General features: G+C 37.7%; 2 protein-coding genes across 5 annotated transcripts; both read right to left on the bottom strand.

Annotated features, from left to right (window-relative positions):
- Positions 1 to 4,376: 4,376 nt before the first annotated feature.
- Positions 4,377 to 10,520, bottom strand: LOC137742347 (Chaperone DnaJ-domain superfamily protein). Its single transcript, XM_068482196.2, has 9 exons — positions 10,362 to 10,520; positions 9,349 to 9,439; positions 9,185 to 9,245; positions 8,450 to 8,527; positions 7,344 to 7,417; positions 5,914 to 6,027; positions 5,719 to 5,826; positions 4,724 to 4,762; positions 4,377 to 4,623 (listed from the first exon to the last, which is right to left on the bottom strand). Exons 1-9 carry the CDS (start codon positions 10,433 to 10,435, stop codon positions 4,537 to 4,539), a joined length of 726 nt encoding a protein of 241 aa, XP_068338297.1. The 5' UTR covers positions 10,436 to 10,520; the 3' UTR covers positions 4,377 to 4,536.
- Positions 10,521 to 12,743: 2,223 nt separating this feature from the next.
- Positions 12,744 to 25,753, bottom strand: LOC137741504 (serine/threonine-protein phosphatase BSL3). Of its 4 annotated transcripts, XR_011069304.2 has the most exons (22): positions 24,866 to 25,753; positions 23,803 to 23,863; positions 23,614 to 23,692; positions 23,420 to 23,499; positions 23,247 to 23,341; positions 23,027 to 23,126; positions 22,159 to 22,228; positions 21,511 to 21,612; positions 21,344 to 21,425; positions 18,680 to 18,859; positions 17,893 to 18,157; positions 17,570 to 17,807; positions 17,306 to 17,476; positions 16,298 to 16,536; positions 15,692 to 15,776; positions 15,468 to 15,566; positions 15,187 to 15,386; positions 15,029 to 15,104; positions 14,014 to 14,149; positions 13,756 to 13,895; positions 13,023 to 13,481; positions 12,744 to 12,940 (listed from the first exon to the last, which is right to left on the bottom strand). XR_011069304.2 is itself a non-coding variant. In XM_068481210.2 (21 exons), exons 1-21 carry the CDS (start codon positions 25,290 to 25,292, stop codon positions 13,398 to 13,400), a joined length of 3,009 nt encoding a protein of 1,002 aa, XP_068337311.2. In that variant the 5' UTR covers positions 25,293 to 25,753; the 3' UTR covers positions 12,744 to 13,397. The 4 variants fall into 4 exon arrangements, 2 of the variants coding, with proteins under 2 accessions (XP_068337311.2, XP_088535750.1); XR_015953302.1 differs by having other exon boundaries at positions 15,187 to 15,566; positions 24,866 to 25,727; XM_068481210.2 differs by having other exon boundaries at positions 12,744 to 13,481.
- Between the last annotated feature and the right edge of the window lie 624 nt (positions 25,754 to 26,377).

Genomic DNA, 26,377 nt, shown 5'->3' on the forward strand with positions numbered 1-26,377 from the left:
ATGTACTAATCTTTTTTTCATTAGGCTCTTATCTAATATTTGAAAGACAAATGTTTTCATTTTTGTTTTGAAGTAATATTTATTTGACAATGTGGTATGCATATACTAATTCAGTATTATGTTATCCATTTTTTTGGGTCAAATTATGTTTTTCATTTTCATTATTTATTGATTTAAAATATATATATATATATACATACATACATACATACATACATACATATATATATATATATATATATATATATATTCTTTAACAGGTAACAGGTCGATTTTGGGTCGGGTCATATTACCCGTTTACCTTAACAAGTGTTACACGACATGACCCGTTAAGATATCAGATATGTCAAGAAAATGACATGAACACGAAAAACGCAACACAAATGTCAGGTCTACTTGTAAGTGAGAAGTTTTAAATTTGAATATCTGACAAGTTTAAAACCAATTTGAATATCTGACAAGTTTAAAACCAAATATTCTCCAGACTTCTTAGTATAAATATATCTTTGCACTACCATAAATTATCATTTGGTCGACAATATTTTGCTCAACAAACTATAATTTGTTCGATAGAGAGTATTTACCCGACGGAATACAATGATTCATAGGCCAAAACTGGTCAATGTTTTGGTTTCTTCAAAGGCTTTTGCCTAACGTACAAAATTTGACGGGTAAAGTATACTTCGTCTGTTAAAGTGTTTGTGTGGAGGAAAAAAAACTTGGCTCGTAATATGGCATTCTTTGAACAACGAACCTTGAATCTTTGAACAACGAAACCATTCAGGTTTCGCCACTCAAAAGTGTACTTTAGGGTTTAAGGTTTATATTCGGTCGGGTAAAATGAGAGACATGATTGGCATATTTAATTCCTTTGATGATTTTCATAGTCTATAAAATTATTTTCAACAATCCAACCGCCAAAATTTGTTTGTATGTACTTCAAGATCACTTACGCCAAAAATCACCAAAGAAAAACTATAGAGGATTAGGTAACAGTGTGACATCCCACATCGCCCAGGGGAGTGATCCTTAAATGTATATTCTCATCTCTACCTAGCACGAGGCCTTTTGGGAGCTCACTGGCTTCGGGTTTCATGGGAACTCTGAAATTAAGCGAGTAGCGCACGAGAGCAATCCCATGATGGGTGACCCACTGGGAAGTTGCTCGTGAGTTCCCAAAAACAAAACCGTGGGGGAATGGTAAGCCCAAAGCGGACAATATCGTTCTACGATGGTGGAGCGGGCCCGGGAAATGATCCGCCCCGGGCCGGGATGTGACAATTTGGTATAAGAGCCTTACCCTGGTGGCATATGTGCCAACGAGGACGTCGGGCCCCTAAGGGGGGTGGATTGTGACATCCCACATCGCCCAGGTGAGTGATCCTTAAATGTATATTCTCATCTCTACCTAGCACGAGGCCTTTTGAGAGCTCACTGGCTTCGGGTTCCATGGGAACTTTGAAGTTAAGCGAGTAGCGCACGAGAGCAATCCCATGATGGGTGACCCACTGGAAAGTTGCTCGTGAGTTCCCAAAAACAAAACCATGAGGGAATGGTAAGGCCAAAGCTGACAATATCGTGCTACGGTGGTGGAGCGGGCCCGGGAAGTGATCCGCCCCGGGCCGGGATGTGACAAACAGGATAAAATCCTTTGACGGTTAGAAATATCGTGCTACGGTGGTGGAGCGGGCCCGGGAAGTGATCCGCCCCGGGCCGGGATGTGACAATTTGGTATCAGAGCCTTACCCTGGTGGCGTATGTGCCAACGAGGACGTCGGGCCCCTAAGGGGGGTGGATTGTGACATCCCACATCGCCCAGGTGAGTGATCCTTAAATGTATATTCCCATCTCTACCTAGCACGAGGCCTTTTGGGAGCTCACTGGTTTCGGGTTCCATGGGAACTCCGAAGTTAAGCGAGTAGCGCACGAGAGCAATCCCATGATGGGTGACCCACTGGAAAGTTGCTCGTGAGTTCCCAAAAACAAAACCGTGAGGGAATGGTAAGCCCAAAGCGGACAATATCGTGCTACGGTGGTGGAGCGGGCCTGGGAAGTGATCCGTCCCGGGCCGGGATGTGACAAACAGGATAAAATCCTTTGACGGTTAGCAATAAAAAAACCACGATTTAACAGTTATTTTAGCTTCGATTTTGATGATTTTTCACGAGTACACTCCTTGACTCTAGAAGAATACAATGAACAAACCCGATAATCAATTTAAAATATTTACACTAATGGATACCACAAGATCTTACATTCTAATTAATGAAAGTTTAGAATAAATACATTCTAATTAATGAAAGTTTAGAATAAACTCTAAGTGTTTGTTGAATCTATTGTTGTGACAGGATACGCAATCTACGAAACTAATTTTAATGATCTAACTGTCAAACTTGTTTGCATATACTCTGAGATTGCATACACCAAAAATCACGAAAAATAAACGTTCGAAGATTATGTAACATGACGCAACCCTTTGATGGTTACGAACGGAAACTCTTCTAGTTATAGATTTCTAACATATACTTCCATGGATACATTATCACTAGGAAGGTGTAAGGAATAACGTGTTTGCAAATATATGGTAATTATAAATTATATAATGAATATAATTTAGATTGATTTTATAGCTACTTGATTAGGGTCTTTAAATCAAATAGCACTACCCACTATTTTGACAAATTTCATATCCCTTAATTGGAATTCAACAGTTTTGGAGGCAACTCTTAGCGGAGTATGAGAGGCTCACCATTACCAAACCTACCACACAATAATATGATGTTGCCTAGCATTAATAATGACAAGAGAGTAACTCATGCTCATTTACAGCCTTTAGAGAATGTCACCTTACAAGAATTTGATGTTGGCACCATTGCACTTAACTCATTAGGGGTTCGAGAATGACCTAACAATAATATGATGTTGGGCACGCTTGTTGCCTTTCACATCATCATGTATGTACATAGAACACCTTTTGCGTGTAAGCACATACATTGAACTTCCCCATAATCAGGTGAAGATGGTGTATTAGTCATGAACGATTGGAGCCTACAATGGTAGAAGGCCACGGAAGAGTGTTCTAAACACCCTCATGCTTGTCAACTTAAAGTTAGTTAGGTTGAAAGGTTTTTGGTCTCATCACATAAAAATAAGCATTTTCATCTCTTTAAAATAATATGATCTTATTACAACTATTGGTCCATATGATTGATTTAGTAGCATATGATACTCCCACTACTTGTGTTAAACAGTTTTTTAAGCGAGAATATATAGTACTACTAACAAAAGCTTTGCATTCTATAGTGGTACTATCTTAGGCCCTAGAATGATTATGAACGTTTGAGTTGATCCAACACGATTCTAGTGTTGAATCTTGGTCTGGGAGGGTAATTGATTTTCCCTTCCTGATAAATGAAGTCAAGGGGTGTCGTTGGATCTCGTGAAGGCGTCGTTGCCCCCTTTTTGATTAATGAAGGGTAGTGTGGACTTGTCACATGCAAATTTGATCACAAGAGCAAAGTTTTGAAGTGTGATCAAAGCTCTTAATTGCCCAAAAAGACTAACAAGCAAACGGCTGTTCGCAAATTGGGCCTTATTCATACCAAACATGCTGGCTGTCAGAGACCTATTGTGGAGGGTGATTTCAAAATTCTTATTGATTGTCTTGTTCATTGATCATTGATGCCTTGGTGAATTAGAACAATTTGTAGGAACAGTGTAAGCTTAGCTAGTGATTTCGCTTCTTTTCCTTTCATCATAGTTTGAGACTGACTAACTTTTGGGTTTTTATGCTCCTTGGCCTTGATTGTCATTTACTTTAGTTATGCTTTGTGCTTTCTCTAAACCAGAGGCTAAACCACCTAGAGAAAATCTTGGCGGCACCAAGTCGTCCTTAATGTGTTATGAGTGAAAAACCTTCCGACCATTAGGAAAACAATTCACTAGCAACCAATTAGAAACTATGTAACCATTCGGTGACTAGCAACTGAAAATCATTAAAATATTTGGTTTCATTTATCTCGAACTAGATGTCAATCATGAGTCCTATTGTTCAGTAGCAACTAACTGAATTTTTCATATTTTCAGTAGCTTGCAACCAAAATTACCTCTTCTCCACCATTGATTTTAAGAGTAACACATTCTTTGAATTCCAACCGCTGATGTCTAACATTTAAAAAATTACCACAAAAACATGCCCAAAAGAATATAAACTCTTGGTTTGCAACAATTTAGGGTTATTAGCGAGCAGTACAAGTCTAAAGAAGTCATAAACACGTAAGAACAAGTTCATGCGGGGGATTTCTAAACTCTTTTGATAACCTAAACCTAATCAAGGTCCAGAATTCCTGATCAGATTATATTTATACTGTACGAGGTATTAGAACAATATATTAATCATATCTCACATGGACACAACAATACTCCTGTTTACAGATAAGTCAAAGATTCATACTGATCTTCCACATACCAGGCTTTCGAATATCTGCTTCTTTAACCAATGCAGCAACCTACAACGACCCTCAGGCCAAAACAAAATCAACCTCGTTTTACTGGCCTTTGAACGTAAGATTTGTTAGGGTCTTCAGTCTTGAGCTTAGGAGGTCGAATTTCTCCCTTTTTGGCCTGCAAATGAACCCAAATAACGCAATCGTTTGTTTTAAATTTTCCAAGACTAAAGACAAATTGTTGCTTATAACAACGTAACTAAATCAGCACAACTTACCTTCTTTCCACCCTTCATAAAATCCCTCCAGCTTGAAACCTGATCATGAATGTGATGAGGAAAGTGAACAAATGTTAAAGGGGAGCCAGCTTGCTAGAAATAATTTTAAAAATTAGAATTCTGACTACGAAAAAAATTAGTGTCCTTCAACCTAACCACATTTTAGGAAAATTAAGTTGATACTGCAGTTTCATCTCGAATTACTAACGGAAAACTGTTAAAGTTGAGACGAGGGTTGATTAAGAAACTGTTTGAGAAAAGATTTGAATAGAATTTGGAAGAAATATAACTGCAACCATTCGACTCACGGGACATATGAATTCAAAGCAACACAAATGGACATCTCCCCATGATAATTCACATGCATTTGGGGCAATACAAAGGATATTCCAAGGCCATTGAGGGATAATTTATTTCAAGATACAACATAAATTTCAATGGAGATTGCTAAAAAAATTGAGTGGGCACAGGGAAATAATAAGAGGAATGGGTTAGGTTCAGAGGGAACCTGAATAAACTGTCTTTCACCTTAGACCTTATATATGGTTTGATTCATCAAGGTCATCAATCATGAGACAACCAACAAATAGTGTCTTTCAGGGTCTTGAAATTTAAGTACAAGATTTTATTGTTGGTGTAAAAGTTGGCTCGACACAAGCCCAGATGGGTGTGAAGAGAATCCCACATCTGAAAAGTACAACAACTATCTATGGTTTAAATATAGGTGTTCCACTTCTAATTGCACCGAGGCCTTTTGAGATAAAACCTCACACTTGAGGTCCATTGGGCTTGGTACCACTCAGGGGAATGGGTCTAGGTGGTTAAGTGGGGGCAGTATCGGTGCATGGTGGCCTTAGTAGTGGACACTTATGGAGCCCGTGACACAACACCTATTGCGTTGGAGATAGCTAACAACCTCATATTGTAAAATCAGGCCTGACTACACACATCTTATGCTGTCCAACATAGGAAAACGCAAAAAGATAGAAACAAACCCTCTGTTCTCTTGTTCCTTCCCATTGTTCCTCATGCTCCCGTTTCCTTTTCCACATCTCTTTGGTTTCTTCTTCATCTTTTTTCAATCTACCTTCCTCTTCTGAAATCTAAACGTGAATGAAGACAAAGAAACCTATTTTAGGGAACCTTCAATAAGCATAACTCAAAAACAATATTTCCAGCATGTTGCATACCCTCATTTGCATTTTTCTCCTTCGCCATTCTTGTTCTGTTAATATATCTCGAACCTTCATTTTGAGTTCTTGCTGGAACTCTTCTGACTGTTCATACTGGTGCTCGTATTTTCCCTGTATCATATATAAAAGAGGCATAATGATTAGTAGGTTGTTTCCCAACAAAGGAACTGGAAAGGGCAATAGAAAATAACTTCATGAATTACCACCCCTATTTCTAAACACTTCCATTACCTGCCTCATAGCAGCAAAGAAATTATACAGTAAAACCTCTGTAAAGTAATACTCTATAAAGGAATAACCTCCTTAAAGTCATAAAAAATAATGGTCCCAACTTGGGACTAATTATGTATGGTAATAAGTTATAATTTTTCTTTGTCCCATCTTAAGGAAACGCGCCTCTACATACATAGTAATGATTATCAGTGAGTACAAAAATATGCAATATCACAAATAAAAGTTTAAGATGAACTAAAATATTTTTCTAAAAGTTGTTTGGGACAATGCTTTAGTTTTTAGAGCTGATGTCACGTCTTTGAGCTTGCGAGTACATATGTGCAAGACCCAAGGAATCCTATTTAGGAAATACAACATTCATTCATGATAAATAAGTCAATAAATAATATTTTTTAACTACACCTCTATTAAGTAATAACCTCCTTAAAGTTATAAACTTGGTTTGGTCCCAACTTTGACTTTATAGAGGTTTTACTTAACTATGATAAAATGAATTTAATGTAACTCAGTAAATAAAGAAGGAACTATAATTAACTAGGCAGATAAACTGTATGCAAAGTAAAAATAAACCTGAATAGGTTTTCAATACCCTATGCTAACAAAGATACATAAAAGAGTACTTTGTCTCGCATTTCTCAGAAAACCTGACTCATGATTTTTTTTTTTTTTTTAATTTTAATTTTAATACATAAGTAACAGAAATTTTCATTAGAAAATAATAAGCAGTACAAATTGAACAAGAAGTTCATTTCTGAAAAAGAAAAAAAATACAAACATGAAACCTGCAACAAGGAAACTCTACCCTGATAGGAAATCAGAAGGACGCTAGAATTTTCAAAGAACTACAAAACAGCTGCTTTGGTATCTGCTAAAATAACAAGAAAACTTCTATCTTTTTAGTTTAACTCATGTGATAAGATTTATTATCGGAATTTTCAGTAAAGAGTCATCCATCTAGGTATTCGTTATGGATTTACCCTAAAAATTATGTACAGTAATTCCCAGGACCACTAATGTACTAATTTTGTAACTTCTTTTGGTTGATATTATTATATCAATTTAATTGCATGAATATATCACGAAAAACAAAAACTTATATCTAATCTGTGAATGATGTCACCAGATTGGTAATAATAAGGAACAAATATGTGCAACCTATGCAAACGACAACAATTTTGGGGAATGGAAAATACCTCATCAACCAATGATTTTATTTTAGAAGCTGTATCTTTCTTCAACTGCTTCTTCCTTTTAGCTCTAAGTTCTTCTGCAGTCCGCATTAAAACTTTATGAATGTTTTTCCCCCTCCACAAACACAAACAACCCCGCCCAGAAAGTAAAAACTTGCTAATTAAGAATAGAAGATGCATGGAGGACAATTGCATGATGAATTACTTTAAAATTTTAGAACAAACTAATTTATCCAAACCCATATACATATGCTTGCCATGAGATATAGCCAATGAATAGCAATAAATTTTATAGATATGCAATTTCAACACTTCATACAAAATTATCACCAAACAACATTTTTCAATTAGCAAACAAAAGATTAACCAAGAGCCCACTGTAGATCAAAGTTTCAAATAACGCATTGTGAGTCACGCCTAAGGCATGAAGTGGAAGGATTTTGCTACAAGGCGTTAAATGTTTTGTGATTGTCCCCTTTAGCGAACACTGTTTGGACATAGCATGCGCTACGCTATTTGTGCAATACTGACGAAGTGTAGGCTATCTGGGCTGTTCCTATTCAAAATATTAAAGATTAAAAATTAAACTGCCCAGAACCATGTAGATTTGGGCAAAAAATTATAAACCTGTTTAAACCCTTTCTCTTCCACAATAGACATCAGCCACCATCTTCCCTGTGTCCAATTTTACTCCTCCTTCAACCGGCCACCCAAAAAGTAAAACCCTAGAATCCCCAAATCTTACTAATTAACAAGAAAATATATATTATTTTGAGTTTTCGGCCTTAACCCACTGCTTGTTCGGATATTTGATTTTTATTTAAGTTTATGGTGTTGTTGAACTTGAATTATATGTATTTTGGTATTATGCAAGAATGGTGACATTGTTGTTGAATTAAATGTGTTTTGGTTGATTACTAAGCATGAATAATGAAACTGTTGTACTACTATATATATTTTGGTTCATATTATGCTACACTTTGCAAGTCTTGAAAGGTATATGCCTTGAGTAACAGTACAACCCACACCCCACTTGACGCCTTCATGATTTCGAATAGAGAAATCTAGGCACAAGGACATACAAAAAATAAATAAACTCTGTTACTGACCTTTGGCGGCATTTACTTGGCTAATGATATAATCCCTTTCCTGTTGATCAAGTAATAGTTGTTGGGCTTTTGCCAATGCTGCCAAGAAATCAATAACCCATGGTTAAATTTAAGCAAGCATTCAAATTTAGAAATGCCATTGTCCATTAATAAATCTATGAATCTGCATCCATGTTCCTCTGTACAAAAACAAATCATCACCAAACATCAGACTGTCAACAGCTTCCTACCAACAACGGAACGACATCAAATTGTGTCATCTTGCACATCTTCAAAGGAAATACTACCAACCTAAAAACAATACTAACACATATGACAAATTCAACATCTGTTTTTTGGAGCAACCATAACTTCATTGATAATATTTAGTGGTTACAACAAGTTCTGCCTAGGTATGAACAAGATGTCCACAATCTAGGTACAAATACATGCTAACTCAATTACATCGAGGGGCCAGCAACAAATATCTCTCTAAACACCAAAATACAGAATTCACAGATAATTCAGTCTATGGCGTAACTGAAGCCATCCATAATCATGTCCCTTCATGTATGTTTCCAATATTATGGGTTGGTTATAGGATGAATTATGTTTTACATTCGAATCTTCATACTTGCTTTCGAAAGTAAACTATATATTTATTTATATATCCAACTTATGTTTAAAAAATAAATAGAAAGACAACTGTAATAAGCATATTTAAACCAAACAAACAGTATACATAAATTTAAGCACCTCCAAATGCCTCCTTAGCCTGTGGATGCTTGCATTTATCAGGGTGAACCATTAAGGATAACTGTAAGAAATTCAAACACAAAAATGCGTCATCAGTAATAGAATCACTAGTAAGAAACCACCAACAAATGGCCATACCATTTTGATTTGAAGGAGGGAATTACCTTACGATACTGCCTTTTGACATCTTCTGGGGATGCATCAAAGGGTAAGTTAAGATACTCAAAAGGATTTAACTTGAAGCAGGAGAGGATCCTACATATTTTTTGAAACGCACAGAAAAAGTTGATTAGATATTTGTGACAGGCCTAAAAATGTAATTGTGTGTGTGTGCGCATACTCTCATGAACTGACACCACCAGATAATTCACATAGTTGATCAATTAGATGGCCAACAACCAATGCAACTAGATCGGAAAATCAAAAGGAAAAAAAGACTAGCAAAAAAAATCCAAGAATGTGGACCGCCTACGAATGCCCTTTCTACACAAAAAAAATAAAAAAATAAAAAAAATCAGCCCATTAGAATTTTTTATGTTCTTCAAACCTTCTCTGCCATGAAGTGTCTCCCTAATGCCATTCTCCATCCCTACCATATCTTGCAATTTCTAAACAAAGGTTCTCGAATGGGAAAACCACCGAGCATTACTCCCTCCTATAAGTTATAACTACATGAACCAACCAACCTCTCAAACTATCCATCCCTTTATAAGTTATAAGAAAGAAAAGATCATTCTATTTTGTCATTCGACATTCTAAATACAAATTGCGTTACCATCCTTTAGGGAGAAAAAAGAAGACTCACAAACACAAGTCTCATTTGCTGATTCCGAAATATTAAACTCCACCGATATCAATCCTCCCCTCACAATTTGCACACTTGCCTAAAATTATATTCGGCAAAACGCTCAGCTACCTATGACCCATTATTCCTTTCTCCAAGAATAGTACACAGCCAAACCAGTTATACATACTGAAACCAATTCAATTTGAATCAGGGCAGAACAAATTGCAACGAAGGGAATTACAATCAGGGTTCCATTCAATTGCGCAATATGATAAATAACCCTATCGCCCGAAACCCTAGTTTATACAATTAAATTGTCACCAAATCCACATACATACATACATGCACAGAGAGAGAGAGAGAGAGAGAGAGAGAGAGAGAGAGAGAGACCTGAGGACTTGGTTGTCCCGCTCAACTTCACTAACTTCGGCGAAGAAGTTCTTGAGAAGCAAATCGTCGTCCATGGATGTCTCTCTAAAGCTTCGCCTCGGAGATTGAAATCTCAAGAATAGCCTTTTCAATCTTCCTTCCTCCACTGCCAAACTCTGCTTTTGATTTTAATCGGGTGAGTTGACTCGGCCACCTGCGCAACTCAGTACAAGATGGGCCGGCTCCTGAGGATGAATTGAACCGGTTAGAAATCTCGGCCCATTTATCAAATGGGTCAGATATCTTCAACTTATTTACGATATTGTCGGTCTGTCACTGCCTCTTGTCCTTGTCCTTGTGATTAATGAAACTTCATCAGGTGGAAATACTGAGAGCAAGTCGAGCCAACTATTCCTCTGTGGTTAAAACGACATTCTTTTGCACAAATTGCCTGTTAAAGTTCGTGGAGAACTAACTTGTCTTTGTTTAATTTATAGTCTAGAATGCTTGAAGCATGATAGTTGGTTGCGTTAGAATTCTATAATATAAACAAATGAATTTGTTAAATAACATACCTTGCAAAATTAACCAACTCCGGATCAACGTTTTGTTCCTATGAATTGTTGCACGAACCCCACAAACGTGCTAAAGTAGCGATCATTAAATCTCATCTTTCTGCCATAGACTTTAGTCCAAAGGGTATAAGAGTGGGAGCACATAGACTTACACAATGACTTGAAGTAGCGATCAATTCGTCACTCCCACTATCAATCGCAACTAGCACATACAATACGAAACATATGCTATGGTGTATTCTCAATTTAATGAGCGTGTCACATGCCCACTGGACATACACCATATAAATCTTAGTCTAAGCGCTAACAAACGCCTAACTAGAGCACTCAGCCTAGTCGCCCTCTCGGCGCCTACCTAATTACACACGTTCATTGTCTTGATAAGCTTTAACATGGAAACATGGATTCCAAATGAAAAAATCTCCCTGTGTCGACCTTTTGCTAGGTTTTATCTTAGACACTTCCAAGGCAACAGTATTTATATCTAGTGTATGTTTTGTACGTGAAATCATACACGTCATATCTCGCACTCCAATATGTTTCAGGCACATGTCTCATCTCACTACCTCAGTGCCAAGGCAAATCATTTCACGTGAGTGAAATCGATTCTAACTTGGTAACATTCATACAAATATGTGTCATAACGTTCCATGAAAACATCAATCCCAATGAGTTCTTGCAACTCTTATCTCTAGAAGTGTGACATATCACAACTATCACTAGAGTTACATCTAAGGACTCTACATTTCTACAATTGCAAGTAATCATGTACATATTTTGGTTTCCTCCAACTAGGGACTTATTTGCATAAATTAGGACAGACTCACACAAAACCTCTTTAGTTAATGCAAAAAACCTTCAAATTAGTTCCATGCTGAGATATTCATCCCCTATGAGCCCGCTCGTGAGTGTACATGGTTGAAAGCCATTGTGTCGAGCATATTCGAAGCACTTGTGGATTGCCATCTATCGTTGATGTCCCAATAGTGATATTTGAGAATAATTTTGCATGTATGGACCAGATTCATAAAGAACACAACAAGGGAGACCATATCAAGCACATTGCGCCAAAGTTCCTCTCATCAACAACAAGAGCATCAGAAGATCAAATCAAGCGAATGTTCCCATGACAACCTTGTTGATCTTCACCAAGTCATTACCAAAGTCCAGTTTCCTCAAGCTTGTCCGAGAAATTAGAATTCTTAAATTGTCAGAATTACACCGCTTGCAATCTAATTAAGGAGTTTTGTCGAATTCAGGGGGAGTATCTGATAGATACCTAGTTGACCGTAATGTACTTTTTTTTCCTTTGTTCAAGAGCATGCCGTACTGAGTTCTGCTAATATGACAAGGTTTTAATGAGACACCTATCTTAGGTTGGTCATACCTTGATGCGAGCGTTAATCACCACTTGTTTTCTTCAAGCATTGACTTTGCACTCTTCACCTTTGTCTCGGGGACTTTGGGTTTTATCCCACGTTGGGTTTTACCATTGTTGGGTTTTTGTTAGTTTATGCTTCCTTAATGCATCCTTACTCTAGATTCACGTGTGTAACTGCCTAAGCCGATTGAAGACTTCAACAATCAATCGAAAAGACTTGAAGCGACTACATCTTCTCCCCTTGCTTGCCAAACGCATCGCATCCGCTAGTTGTCAAGCTATAAAAATACAAGGCTGGGATTTGTTTGTTTTGGGGCATGCATACGCAGAGAAAACTAGGCTCTCCGAAACCTTAAGTTTTCCACCAGTTACATAATTTTACGTCTTACAAGGTTGCGGGAAAGCATAGCTGATCGTCAGGAAAAGAAACTAGAAAGATGCACAACATTTTACGACCAAAACTTCACAATGCATGTGTCGGATATCACACAATGTTACATTGTACAAAACAGAGATGAAATATTACACAAAGCAATACCTCTATGATACAATGACGGACCGACGCTCACAAAGATTCTAAACATTTCATATATCTCACCACCACAAATAGACCCCGTGTCCTCTTCAAACGGAAATTAATAAACCTAAAACGAGGAATAAAACAATATATATTCAGAAGAATACTCAACACTACCAATCCACGGGAAGAACGAAGACGATTTCTACCTGCCTGTAGCTCAATTTACAAAGGGTGGGTTGACCTGAACCGCAACTTTTAGCACATCATACAAAGTAAAACCTACCCGCCGAACGCAACCTGCTTCTTCGACTCTGTATCTTCTCATCATCTCATGGCCTACCAATTGTGTAAAGTAAACCAAAATTTCAGAAAGCCTTCAAACTTGTTATCTGGAAAAAAGATCACAAGTTTTGGAACTTCTTGTATATGGCATCATGCTCTATACACCACGAGAAACCCCATGTGGAAGAACAGGGGAACTTCTTGTATTTGACATCATGCTCTATACAGCACTAGTAATCCCATGTGGAAGAACGAGGCCAGAATGAATATGATATGACGAAGCAATTCAGAATAATCAACTATATCCAAGCAAGGGAACCCCGATCATTAGCTACTTGGGGACGGCCTCTAGTCGGTGTTGGAGGTCTGTTTGCATTCAATTCCTGGTTTCATAACAAGCCAATTCAAACAAAGATTACCACCAAAACAATGACTACATGTTCCGATGGGAAAGGGGAAGCAAAAAATTTCCAGTATGAGTATGCACATACATACATTTATATATTATACAATAAATATATAGAGGCACAAACACGCACGCACTCATGCGCGCACACGTACAAAGAGAGATTCAACAATAAGGTTCTCATTCAAACCTTTTGAGTTACAAGTTATAACTACAGATCTAAACATGAAATAAGAAATAAACATCAGTACCTGCATCCATGTGTCTTCAATATGGCGTTCCGGTGAAGTTTCTGGTGATGAAATTGCTGGTGGTAGGGGATGAATGAGTTTTGGAACCACCACAAGATCCCTACCCAAGACTAGGATTGCCCCTGCATTATTGGCCGTACCTGTTGAGAGCGGTAAGAGCAAACATGAGATGTTTGGTTGACAGTGGTAAAGGCCAAACCTGAGATGCCTTTTGAGGATCTCAAAGCTGCATAAATAGAAAAGGGGACAAGTACATACCACAATAATTGGTAGCAGAGAAAAGTGTAATCAGATGCCCCTGGGCAAAACGCTCAAATCCATCCATTACACATTCATGCGCACGTACAATCAACTGAAGATCATTGTTATTGCAGAATTCCATGACACGATCAGGCTGCAACATCAACACACCTTAGATGGCATACAAACAGATATAAAAAACAAAAAATACCAGCTAACGCTATACAATTTTACGATCCCAGTACTTTACAAAATAAGAACTCATTGAAGTTAACATAAACTGAAAAAGCCTCAACGGGCATCAAGCAAGATGAATTACTGAACAATGAATGTTTGACTCCATGTTCCATGCAGACCGTCATATTGAACTATTTACAACACATAGAAAATACCAATTCCTATTTACAAGACACGTACATAGAAAATACCAATTCCATTGCTTCAAGGTTCTGTTCATTTTGTGGCATGGAATTCTAGAGTAACGTACATCTCGGAATGGAATTTTCTAGAAATAAAGAGAACAAAATACTTCCGATTCTCAGATTTTGGAAATGGTTTTATCAGGACACCAACTGAAACAATATTAACAATTTTGCATACTACTATATATTTCAACCTTTTATATAAAAAAGTCATCCTGATCAACAATTGTGACAATACTACAAATGCAACTTTGTTTGTAAATAATCTAGATTGCATCTATGTACGATATCCCACATCCCATTTAGGACCATTAACTTTGCTAAAAGAATAGTACTGTACAGTATTAACAAAATCATTTCCTAAAAAAGTCAGCACTTGATAACCAACAATCTTTGTGCAGGACATCCATTTTTTATTAAAGAACAGATATTCATCGATATTGACGAAAATGCATCAATAACATGTGAGTATGTTTAGTGCGCGAATGTACCCATTGATGATGACACATCCGGACTACTTGATGACAAATGTACTAATTTAGATACCTATTAATTTCTATAACATTATAGGTAATGTGAAATAACGGAAGACAAAATTTAAAATTACTCACCCCAAATGTAACCAACCCAGGACCCCTAGCATTTGGTCTTAAACCTTCCACACTGTCATTTTCTGTTGGGTCAGACCTAGAGAGAATCATATGACAACATCATTGACCAATCAACATAAAGATAATTATAAAATATATCAACATAGACATGCACTGACCATAACAAATCCATAAGCACAATGGAGCCAGCTTCCATTGTAATAGGACGCTGGAGATTCTCAATCTGTTCCACATGATTTATAGACCGACCAATACCACCATGCATACAAATGATTTTCTTTTCAATCAGAGCTGCTAGCGGAAGCCAATTAAACAAACGGTTTATTCGATGCCATGCCCAAATTCCATCTCTCTCACCCTGCTCATCAAGCCATTCAGTCATTGACCACCAGAGATTACAAATAAAAATCACAGATATGATGTAGTTAAAATACAGTACCATTCGTTCAATGCATTCAATCCGAAAGCCAAATAGAGCATTGATATCTGCAGCTTCATGGTTGCCACGAATTAAATGTACATTCTGGGAATACTCGACCTGCAATATTGACATTTTTTTCACAAACATTGCATTAGCATAGAAATACTCATACAGCAATCACAGAGAGAGATAAGCATCAAGTGAGAAAACTGGAACAGAACAAAAAGGCAGCCAAAATGTACCTTCAAAGCAAGCAGAAGAGTAATGGTTTCCAAGCTATGTTGGCCCCGGTCAACATAATCTCCTAAGAAGAGATAGTCGATATATCTGATTTTTGTCCATATAAAATCAGCGTAAATGTAAGAAACATAAAACTCTGTATTGTAGAAGACGTACAATGAAATATTTATAACTATATTATACAAGATGTATAAAGGTCAAAACCCTTATGTGAATACTGAACGGCAAAACTTACAACAAAATATAACTCAAACAAATAAACCGAGCATTAGTAGATGGAGCCTGGAACAATTTGCATAGTCACCTATAGAATCCACCTTGCATTACAAATGCAAAAGAGATTTCATTTAATTTAACCTAAATGTTCCCACGTTCTATAAACCAAAAAAGAAATTCACACTAGGACTGGATTGGAAGTTTACGCATGACTTATTTGTTGCCATGCTGTCATCTTAGGATATAACTATATGGTTAAACCATTAAGATATAACTATCAATGTAATATCATGGGGTGCAGAGACAGACCCCTTAACATATGTAATTCAATATTTCAATATTGAACCGTATAAACCAAGTTGGATAGTGGTGCGTTAAGTAAAGCCACTTACGCAATATCCCCAGCCGTTGAAGGTGAACCATACTCATCAAAAAGGCGCATGAGATCACCAAACTGCCCATGTAGATCACCAAATATCTTGATAGGAGCCCTAAGCTGTAAGACGCTTGGTTCACTAGAGAAGATTCGCTCAGCACTGTCACAAAGATCTGCTATTTCATTACAATCTAAGAAAAATTGCCTACGAACCGGAGGCTTCCACCCACGAGGCTTTAAAAGATGTGCCACTACCTGATAAGAATAGAGAAAATTTATTGATTATGAACCCCAATAAACTTTATAAGTAGACATTACATATGCTGGATGACATTCGTAATACCAAGTGTTAGGGTCACCGCATTTGTAGGATAATAATAGGTAGAAAGAAGTATCCAGGACACTAGATAAGAATTGAATACACGAATCATGGTTCAACTATGTCTGGACTCAGGATGGGGAATGGTTCGACTATGTCAGGATGAGGATTGGTACGACCATGCGAGGATGAGAATGTATAATCGTCTTAATCTTTTATAAGTGAACAACCAAGCACAGGATAAGAGAAACTCTTAATTGAGCTTTATATCTCTTCATGGTACAGGGGCAGCATAAATAAAACAACGATGAATAATTTGAAAATGAAATTAAAGGCAACAGATAGACACAGATGTGAAAGCAAGGATATGACTTTAAAGTGGCCTCCAATACTCTATAGTTGGTTGCATTAGCATGCTTGATATTCTAACTCACAGATGCATCTACCTTAGGTTTCCAGAATGATGACAAGTGCAAAAATGCATTCACACTATTGAATGCAATTTAGGGTACCACTTAGGAACTTGTTCTTTTATTTAATTATCCTTCTATTTTCTAAGATACAATTAGCATTAATCAGGTGGACAAGGAAGAAGTTAGCAAAATTTACCCATCAACAGTTGAGCATGGACATTTGCTTTTATTAGATGTACTAATGAAATATGGCAATTTTAGGGAGGCAAGACTGTCACATAACGTCTTCTACCTTTTTGGGCACACTATTAATGGACATTTGTCGATCTAACAATTTCCTTGCTGCAGTAGCACTCTCTGGAGTCCCATAACTAACCCGCCTGCCTTCATTTTCAAATTGATCAATTGAAAGTTGCCTCACCATGCCACCTAAAGCTCCACCAGTCTCTGCAGCTACCACAACCTGGCAAAGCATGTAAGAAACATTAAGAACAGATCTACACAGGTTTAAAACTTCTTGCCACACAGAAGTTGCCTCATAAAATTTAATACTGACAGCTCTATGATGCAGTCGCACTCCAGCGGAAGGAATATTATTTGACCCAGCAGAATCAGGCTTGATCAAGGTAGATATCTGCTTCCCACTGGGGGTAGCCTCTGAACCACGATCTCTATCAGGTAGTTCAACTTCTCCATTAACTTGTCGTGCCTTGGCAGCAGCCAAAGTGGCACTGATTGCCTCAGCTTCTGCTGCTGATGCTTCAACTAAGTACTCTACACCTTTGCTAATTCTCCTACACAACAATCACTCTTTAATATAACAAGTACTATGTGACTTCAAAACCTGGAATCAAAATGTACACACAACGACTAGCTTACCGGGTTCCCTGGAGCAAAGCATTTTCAGTACTTATATCAGTATACATGTCACCATTTACTGGGGGGGCAACTGGATTTCCCAGCACAACAGCACCATCAGGGGCTGCTTCGGGCAACTGCCTTGCTCTGTCATCAATGAATCCATACCTTCCAGATAAACGACCTTGTACAGATTGAGCAGCTGCAGCTGCAGCATGCGAAGCTGCAGTTGTTGTTTCAGCAGCAGCCAAATCTTCCGCAACAAGTAGGTCATCAAGCAGCACTCCTATAGCATAAAAGAATAAAGCAATTATAAGTTCAGAATGATAAAACTGTAAGTTAACTCCAGAATCCATGGTATAAAATCTTTCAAAAACCATCAGAATTACAGCTCCTAAAATCCTTCATAAATTGCTACATTGCTGCACCTACAGTATCCTTGCCTGTTGTTTTACCCTAGTTGACTCATCCACTAAAGACAAATATAACCCAAAAAAGAGAGTTCGAAACCTAAATTAACTAATAAACCAACCATTGAGACCTCAACTTTGAAATAATCATATATGTATCAGAAAAATAACCATGTACTGGAAACGTCAACCTCAAGAAACAAAAGAAGTCTATTATTCTCTAAACATGTCGATTCATGGTGCAAAATATTTTAGTGACTGCGAGTTGCAACCTACATTCCATCGTCACAAAGTGTATGCATTATACAACAATTAAATGATTGCTGGATTCACTTCATTGAATTACTGAAACAGGAAAAAACTGCAGCATGACTGAAAATAATACGTTCATTTCTTACCGCCACGTAGACCACCATATATAAAGATCAAGTCACCAACCGCTGCAGCTGCATGCCTGCAACGCCTTGTCAGCTCAACTGCAGCATCCCCACCGGCTGCATCAGCACTGTATCTACCTGTCCTTGGACTAGTAACCACAGATTTTGTATCACACCAAACTCCTGCTGCAGTATCCAACACTGCACATAAGAACATAGAAACTTGTAAGAACACTTATGGTGTTTTTCCAACTCATGATGAGTTGCCCTAAGTCTACCAGGAAACAGAGTCTTAGAGGAATAAATTGTTTTCCCAATTGGAGTTGGTTTCTCAATTGGAGAAGGATTCCGATTCCAATTAGGATTAGTAATCCTTATTGAAGAAGACCTTTATTATGTCAATATAAAGGGGCTATTGAACTAGTTTTGAATTAGAGCAAAACAGTATATTGTATACCACTCCAGGAGTTAAGAGTGAGATAATATTGTAAGTGTAAAGTGTGTGCAAGAGAAAAGATAAGAGTGTATTTCTTGTTCTTGGTCTTTCAGGTTTTTCGTCATGCCTCAATTCTAGAGACTTGGAAGGATAATTTGTTGTACTCATTATTGGTATAGTGAAAGATTGTTGCTGCTGCCTTGTGAATGTAGGCACAAATAGCAGAACCACTTTAATTCTTAGTGTTATTTTTCTTGGTTATTTTGTTTTCAATTTCCAAGTTTGGTCTATTTTTTTTCTATTCTTAAACGCGATATCCACAGGGGGTATCAGAGCCTCATTTAGCTTATATCCGTTTCGAATGGAGGGTGCGATTAGCACCATGATGAAACTCACCCGCTCCAACTTGGTTACGTGGAAATCAAGAACGGAGGACATGCTTTATTGAAGGTGTTAAGAGCAAGCCACCAAGAATGTCTGGTGCTGATTGGACCAAGATGCAGATGAGCGATGGTTTCTGGCAAAGAAGTATATAATTGCTTTTGCTAATGGAGTGGAGAGTCCTGGTCAAGAGAAGTCCGATCAAGGGGAGTCTGGTCATGAGTAGTTCCATCAAGGGGAGTTTGGTCATGAATAGTTCGATTAGGGGGAGCCTAGTTATGAGAAGTTCGATCAGGAGGAGCCTGGTAATGAGAGGTTTGATCAATGGGAGTCTGGTCAAGAGGAGCTTGATCAAGAGAAGTTCGATCAGGGGGAGTTTGGTCATGAATAGTACAATCAGGGGGAGCCTAACTATGAGAAGTTCGATCAATGGGAGTTTGATCAAGAGGAGCAATCCTATTCTGGTATGCCTTCCTCATGGTTTGGAGGGGGAGATTGTTGGGCTTTTACGGCTCATGATGAGTTGTCCTAAGTCCTTTAGGAGTTATAGTATTAGAGGATTAAATTGTTTTCCCAATTACAGTTGTTTTTCCAATTTGAGAAAGATTCATAACTAGATTCCATTAGGATTAGTAATCCTTATTGAAGACCTTTGTTACGTATATATAAAGGGGGCACTAGTTTTGAATTGGAGCCAAACAATAAGTTGTATACCACTGAAGGAGTTGAGTGAGTGGGTATTGTAAGGGCAAAGTGAATTCAAGAGAAAAGAATAGAGATAAGAGTGTATTTCTTGTTCTTATTTTTTCAGGTTTTCGGAGACTTCGCAAGATAATTCGTTGTCTCATTATTGATATGGTGAAAGATTGTTGTTGTTGCCCTGTGGATGTAGGCACATATAGCCGAACCACGTTAATTATTGGTGTTATTTGTCTTGGTTATTTTGTTTTTGATTTCCAAGTTTGTTCTATTATTTGCACTCTTAAACGCGATATTCACAACATGAAGAACTTCTTGGAAGCATAAATATTTCAACACCAACACACAGCAACAAAACTTAGGCTACCAATGTAACTGTTTCTCCAAGAAGCATAGTTAATCTACCAAATTTTACACATTGATGTGGTAAGGATCAATTATTTTAAGAACTGGAATAAAAGCCACAGCAGTCTCATTTGAATTGCTTCAGACATTGAAAACAAAACTAAAGATCATAAGATCTCAATATTTGCTTGAAGCATAATACAAGAGGATCAGGCACAATGTAGTTATCCTGGAGAGTGAGGGAGAGAAAAACTAAAATACATCTACCAGAAACTACTGGAAGAAGTTAACCATTTGGCACCTCTCAAAAAGCATCCCCCACTATACATGACCTAACAGTGAACTTTCACCAACCCCAAGAGATTAAAAAAAACAACCAGCTTACCTCCATCACATCCTACAAAACCATATTTCTCATTGTATTTACTAGAGAACCAGTTAATGTTGAGTCCAGAAACTAAAATCTATTTTGAAAAACACTTAATTGAACCATATATCTTAACTTTACAACGACAAGAATATGCAAGTGTTTGCATAACCATATGTAAACTTTACTTTGAATTTTGATTTCATGTTATGGAGTAGCAATAATTTAGTCAACGCCTATCCATTCTAGGGTAAGAAACCCACAAGACCTTCTAGGGTAAGAAACCCACAACACCTGCCAAGGCTCACTTGAGAAAACTTATGAAGGTACTGTTTCCAGGGCTGTGACTCAAGGGTCGAAACCATTCAGTTCTTAGATTCTCTTTCAAGGATCATCCATTCCAAAAACTGGAGAGAGCCTACATTCCATATAATGCTTGTAAAACATAAATAAATACCTGCAACACTTGATGAATCTTCAACCATGCGGCCACCACCAAGGGCCCCTCCAGAAACATGCAGACGTGCATTAACAAAGACCTAGTATCATAACATATGCTAGTTTTAGGAAATTGAATTCAAATAAGGAAAATGGGAATTAAAAATAACAGATGCAAAAACCCACTGCTGCATGTTGATATCTTGAAGAAGGTGAAACACCAGGAGCAATTGCCCATTCCCAACGGCCATCCCTATGTTTGGCAAGACCATATGCGCTTGCCAATGGCTGCAAACAGAAGAAACCAAAAGAAAACTTAACCCAGAATTACATGACAAAGCTGCTTTTTCTTCAAGCAAACATTACAAAGCTGCTACTAATATTGGAAACACATGTGCTTCGCAAAATTTGAAGAGGGAGGGGAGTCAACAACATTCAGACACGAGCTACGTAAACAAACCATAAAGACAACTAGAAGTAATCTGTGCCACAAACGCCATAACCCCACCACCCTGTCCTTCCCACACACCAACATAAGACTTCTGATTACATTGATATGCCAATCCTTGAGTCACCAATAAGCTACGGGTAACTTTTGTTTCAGTTAAGTAGTTTCCTAACAAATATCAAAATCACATTTTTTTCAGAAAGATTAGATACATATGCGAAGGGGTAACTGTTCCACAGTTTTTCAAAATGTGCGTGACAAAGTGCAAATACAATCTGGAGCCATCCAGCAATCAATATAAAAATAATAAAATCCCTGAATATGATACTATCACATTCATCCTTCACAAAAACAAACCGCCCAAAAAATTACACTGTTTGACTCACCACACTATTTGCATCCCTCCCTCCACAGAGGAGGAGAAGACCATCAGACCTTGCACTTGCAGTTGCATACCTGGCCATATACAAAGAGTACAATAAGATATCGACTTTGCAATATCATCAACAAAAAACATGGTAATTATGCAATTGAAAATTAACCACGACAATTCAATAGCAAGTCAAAGATGCATAACTTCTAAAGAATAAATTATTCACTGTAGTATCATATTGATTACTAGTGACACGGTATTTATGGTAAGAAATGCAAAGAATGAATCAATGAAACAATTACCAGCAGTTTCTAGGTAACGTTCTCTGAAGCAACAGTTCAGATTTATTCTTTTATTTTCTTCGTTTTTTACCATCACTATTAAGGATCACATGCTTTAAGACGAACTGTCAAGGGTCCTGTAGAGGTGGCTTTACCCCATGGTGTCCACTCATAAAGCAAATTCTATTGAACATACTATATCACGTGGGAAAAAGAATTAAAAAACGAAAAACCAACTTCCCGGCAACTAAAAGTAGCAAATGTCATATACTCATTTCTACATATTCTCTTTTTATTTGAGAAGGATTTCTACACATTCTCTCACTAGTAGAACTAAAATCAGTACCCAAACACTCACATAAGTCCATGAAATATATGCCTCTAACAGTAAAATCTATTGGCATATACAACTGAAAAATAGGGAGAACACAACTTAAGTATGAAGCCAATACCCAAAACTAAAAGAATACATATTCATTTTAATATCCAAGCATGTGACCTTTTATATAAATACCAAAATGGTGAGACATGCATGTATATATGTTATAATAAGAATTTGAATGTCATGAATGCTAACGAGGGAAAGCGTGAAAGATTTACATGCATGGTGGTGGACCCTCCCCCTCTGGTTCCAACTTACGCCATTCGTAAGGTTTGGCAGCTGTGTCGAGAGCCCAAACATCAGCTAATGGCCGTTTTCCTGAAAACCACACACCAATTCCCCTTCTCTCAATATTTGTAAAAACTTAAGCATGTAGCTTCTTTCTTCCCTTTACTTCAATGCAGAAAAGATAGTAAAATAGACCCTGAAGTGACTCACCATCATTCCCACCAATTGCCATAAGATATCTTTGCCCCACTAATGCCATCACATGTCCATACCGTGGCCCAGGTCCAGGGCCTTGAACAACAACCCTATAGTAAAATTAGTTCCACTTGGTTAAAAGTCCCACAATAAGTTTTTTTAAAGAAAGCAGCCAATTCAAGTATAACCTGTGCCATCGAGGCCGTTGCTGTGTGAGGTCAAGAACATGAAGATCCTCAGCAGACAAACCAGCAGGACCAATTCCACCCTGTATTGATATCAAAGATTCCATTAGGAAAGTAATTATGCAATGAATAGAAAAATTCTAAAACAGCAGCGACTTGGGAATCATAGCTTGAGAGATAAAATATTGAGTGCTGACCTGAATAACCACCATAGTTCCTACAGCTGTTGCTACATGTGCAGCCCTTGGGGTGGGAGGTTCTCCAAAGGGTGTGATCCTACAATGCATGTCATAACAATGTACCCACTAAAGTAAACACAGAGGATAAATACAAAATAGGGACAGCCACAGGCTGATAAGACACAAGATATTTATTCCTAGGTTTACCTAGACCATTTATTTGTTAGCACATCATAACAATGCACGTCTGCGGTGGCACCTGCAAGTCCTGAAATCAAGAACAAACAAGTGTCTTACAACAACAACAACAACAAAGCCTTTTTCCCACTAAGTGTCTTAAATTAGAATTATTTAAAATGAAATGAATCAGTATTCTTGTGAGATTCACTACAAGCACAAGCATTAATCAAGATGTAGATTAGGCCCCATGGTAATTTGGACCGCTGAACATATCAGAAAGACCGACAACTTGAATGGCTCAAATATCCCCACAGAAGCCAGCACCTTCACACCATAAATAAATGCTAGCTGGCCCCTAGAAGCTCAAAGCAGAATCCAAACTATGGATGCTAAAAAAATAACCATTAGAAGGCAGGGATTTAGACGCAATTTGAAAACAACAAACACAGAGATTTGAAGCTCCAATGGCATTAGATGCCACTTGATCACTTTTAGTTCAAAAGAGAGTAAGTTTCTGAACCATAGTAATGACAAAAAGAAGAAAATTACATGCATATTTGTTGGGATACAACAAAACAACCAACCACTAAAATCACTTGCTATAAATATCGCAAATTTGCATAAAACAAAATGAATTTATCAAGTATCAATAAGAGCTGGGCAAAGATAAAGCTTTCTAAAATTCTTTTCAATCAGAAACCTTCTAGGAACCGAAATTTAACTCTAATTACACGTAACTTTTTTCTTCCCAGAACTGTAAGAGAGTGCTTGTATCATTAACAATATGGGAGCACACAGATAGAGAGCCTAAGGTTAAAGAACTTGAACATAACAAGGACTTTTCACAGACAATTTACATAACTAGAACTTAGAATTCCACCGCGCAGCATATCATAACCATATCATAGACGTAAACATCAAAGAAGAACAAAACACCGCAATCTGAAACTAACAAAGCTAGGTTGATAGACTACTTATATCATAACAGAACCATTACTATTAGGGTTTCCATTCATAGAAGCTCAAAGACGCAAACATCATAGAAGCTCAAAAGACGAAGCTACCCAAGTAAACAAAGAAAATAACATACTTATGCCAGCACTTCCAGCTGATGATGGAGTCCCTGAAGCAGCCGAATTGCCCTCAAGAGCTGTGGCACCCCCAAATAAAATCAACCTGGGGCCAATGTAGCCCGGCGTGCCCTCCTCTCCCACGGCCGCCACCGCAGTCAACGTGTGGCCACACCTGGGCCCTGGCCCGTCTTCTTTTTTCTCTAAAATTGCATTGACCACCGAGTATGTTGGAGCGTGCCTGGGCCCGGCCACCGGAGTCTGCTGTGCCTGTGGAGCCGCCGCCGCCGTCTGAGGCTGCTGCGGCGGAGATCCAGTTCCCGGTTGCGCCTGCTCGCCTAGCTGTTGCTCCCCTTCCACTGCGGCCGGTGACGACGTCGTACTGTGGTTTGGTACTGCCGGATCGTGATCGGTCTCCGGCACCATCGACGATGAGTCCACATCCATTGCTTTAGCCTTCGATTCGCGCCCTAATTTCAAGATCGGAACTAGAATTCTCACGAATTTGCATTCCTAACCAACATTTCGATCCAGTTCCCGCGATCCCAGACCTCACCTTGCAAAAAAATCCTGGATATTCACACCCGAAACCCTAGCTCGGATCCTCAGCTTCTGGAAATCCGGAAAAACGGGAAAATTCCGCCAAATTTTCTCGAGAAAATAATTTCTAGGTTTTAATCTCTCTCTAGCGGAGGGAAGAATAAGGAAAGGGTAAGGACTAAGGAGGAGGAATAGAGATTGAGAGAAACGGGACGGAGACAATCTCAAAGCCCCAACAAACACAAAAACATTTCAATCTTCTCTCTCCACCAATCGCTGCCCTTTCTCTCTCTAAAAAAAAATTAATGCAAGTGCTTGTAATGTTTCAACCTTTTCTTCTAGATTTTTAATATTTGCCATGCCTTCATAATTTAAGTTCCGCTTCGAGGTGTTTTAATGGTATTCGCACAATCATTAAATTTTTTGTAGTCATTATTACTAATTTATTTTTCTTATCATGTAATGTTATATTCTCAAGTTTGTGTGTAATCATGCTCTTTATGCAATTGAATTCTTATTTTTTGAAATAAATGGAGATTAAGTGTGGGGCTCACTTCACATCGAAATTTAATGATTCGAATTATTTATTTTGTTAGTTTCGATTTATAAATCATCTTTGCAAAAATTTAATTCAATCCGAAACCATTTACCCATTTAATTATCAAGAACAAATTTCATTATTTCTTATATAATAAAATATTCGTTCATTTCTTTGAACCTAATTACTTAAATATTTCCGATTTGGCTAATATTTTGCAAGAATAATTTACGATGTACAACTTAAAAAATAGACTGTTCAGATCGTTAAAATTCAATGTCTTGTGGACCCCACAACTAATCCCAATTTTTATAAAAAATTGGAGAACTCTTTCCTTCAAGGCTTCCTGTGTTTAATAACAACTTTATGCAATATTTTTCAAACATTTCAATCCAATACTTACTTATTATTTTATTTCAATGTCATATTATTATTTTTTTGAAAATCTGTTAAG

This window comes from Pyrus communis, chromosome 11 (genome assembly GCF_041283825.1).
Source record: "Pyrus communis isolate YQ-2024b chromosome 11, ASM4128382v1, whole genome shotgun sequence".
NCBI lineage: Eukaryota > Viridiplantae > Streptophyta > Magnoliopsida > Rosales > Rosaceae > Pyrus > Pyrus communis.

Excerpts from the sequence above, each read along its gene's own strand:
- LOC137741504 (XM_088679624.1), bottom strand. The coding sequence starts at position 25,292 with ATGGATGTGGACTCATCGTCGATGGTGCCGGAGACCGATCACGATCCG. Across the intron at positions 23,342-23,419 it reads CAACGGCCTCGATGGCACAG|GGTTGTTGTTCAAGGCCCTG; the intron begins GTTATACTTGAA and ends ATTTTACTATAG. Across the intron at positions 21,426-21,510 it reads CAAGATATCAACATGCAGCA|GTCTTTGTTAATGCACGTCT; the intron begins GTGGGTTTTTGC and ends TTATGATACTAG.
- LOC137742347 (XM_068482196.2), bottom strand. The coding sequence starts at position 10,435 with ATGGACGACGATTTGCTTCTCAAGAACTTCTTCGCCGAAGTTAGTGAA. Across the intron at positions 6,028-7,343 it reads TAAAATCATTGGTTGATGAG|GGAAAATACGAGCACCAGTA; the intron begins GTATTTTCCATT and ends TATATGATACAG. Across the intron at positions 4,763-5,718 it reads AAGGAACAAGAGAACAGAGG|GTTTCAAGCTGGAGGGATTT; the intron begins GTTTGTTTCTAT and ends ATTCATGATCAG.